We start from the raw sequence: 1,425 nt of genomic DNA, 5'->3' as shown, positions 1-1,425 counted from the left end.
GTTGAGTGTAAAAAGTTGGAGAAACCAGCAGATGTGATTTCAAATTCATAATGTTTCTGAAATTGTGTTGCTGTTTGAAAGACTTTATTACAAACATTTTTTTTTTTTTTTTTTTAATGTGAAACAACTGATTTTCCCCATTTTATTATACATTTATATAATTTAATATTGTCATGCAGTTGCTGACATTATCCTTCAAATTATCACTCCAATCTTGATCCAAAAAACCTATTTGGTCAAAAACAAAGCTTTGTCATATTTCACAGACGTACTAACATGTTTTCCTTTATTTTCATGGGTATGCCATATACCTGACAATGGATATGGTCAAATAGGTTAGACAGTTACAAACAAGCTTGTGCATGCTTAGTTTTATTATTAATACAACAGGCATTTGACTGTAACTGTTTAATCTTGTTTCTCAAGCGGAGGTTATGAAAATGGAGCTTAACTCTAATGTAAATGTGCACTACATGATGAAGTTTAGTTGAGACAGCTGATGCACAAAACAGATTTGATGTCAGACTGAGGATTTAACTAAATCAGCGATTGATGGCTGTAGTGATTTAGCAAGTGAAAGTCATTGAAGGCCTTAATCATTTTGCAGTACAGTCACTTTGTTTCTCAAACTCGTGTTTTTTTTTAATCCTTGAGATGAATTTGATGGATAATTGAATAAAAAAAAAAAAAAAAAAAAAAAAAAAAAAATAGTTGACTACAGCAATGAATTCAGCGGTGGGAATGTGGCTGCAATACCACAACGTACCATAAGGTGGCAGCAAAAGTTTAAAAAATAATTATGGAGGCAAATATTAGTATAAAATTATGGTTAACGCGCAATTTATCAAAACACAGTCAGTGTGATAGAGTATAACATTTCTAAGACTCTAAATGATACCTCAGAAGTTAGGAATTGTTATGATTTAAGTGTTAGGATGATTCCCCATGTGCTTTGGCATCACATTTAACTTTGTCCTGTAGAGCAGATCCTTTAGTTTGTTATTCAAAGCTAAAGAGATGGGTTTCCATCACGAAACATCTCTTTCATAGTCTAGGGAACGTGTGAGACAGTCAAAACAGAGAGACTCTTCAAATGTTGGCGTCCTGAGATCAAATTTAAAGGCAAATAAAATTGAGACTCCACTTTACTCTGTAGCCGATGGCCCGCACTTTTGGTTTCCACAGCCACTTGATACTAGAAAAATAAGGAAGTTCATCGTGACAGTGGTCGTTTTACACCACCCGCCACTGCATTATGCTCATGTCCTTCCCTCCTGTAGAGATTATCTGGCTGTCGTCATTTAAGAAATTAACATTGGTGACGTGGCTGCTGTGTCCACCGTAAATGTGACTAGGAGCCTGCAGAGGTAGATAGAGAGAAATAATACCATTTATTAGCATTATTCAGTACTAAAATGAACACTA

General features: G+C 34.7%; 1 protein-coding gene across 10 annotated transcripts in view; it reads right to left on the bottom strand.

Moving 5' to 3' along the window:
• Window positions 1-269: 269 nt before the first annotated feature.
• The window catches only part of LOC128031773 (echinoderm microtubule-associated protein-like 1), a 37,234-nt gene continuing 36,078 nt past the window's right edge, over window positions 270-1,425 (bottom strand). For all 10 annotated transcript variants that reach the window (XM_052620167.1, XM_052620168.1, XM_052620169.1 and 7 more), the window contains one exon: window positions 270-1,359. In XM_052620167.1, the coding sequence (XP_052476127.1) occupies window positions 1,234-1,359 (126 nt within the window). In that variant the 3' untranslated portion in view covers window positions 270-1,233. The remainder of the gene's footprint in view (window positions 1,360-1,425) is intronic.

The sequence above is a fragment of the Carassius gibelio genome, chromosome A17, assembly GCF_023724105.1.
Source record: "Carassius gibelio isolate Cgi1373 ecotype wild population from Czech Republic chromosome A17, carGib1.2-hapl.c, whole genome shotgun sequence".
NCBI classification, from domain to species: Eukaryota; Metazoa; Chordata; class Actinopteri; order Cypriniformes; family Cyprinidae; genus Carassius; species Carassius gibelio.
The sequence above is the reverse complement of the archived record's forward strand: the minus strand, read 5'-3'. Positions and strand labels throughout refer to the sequence as shown.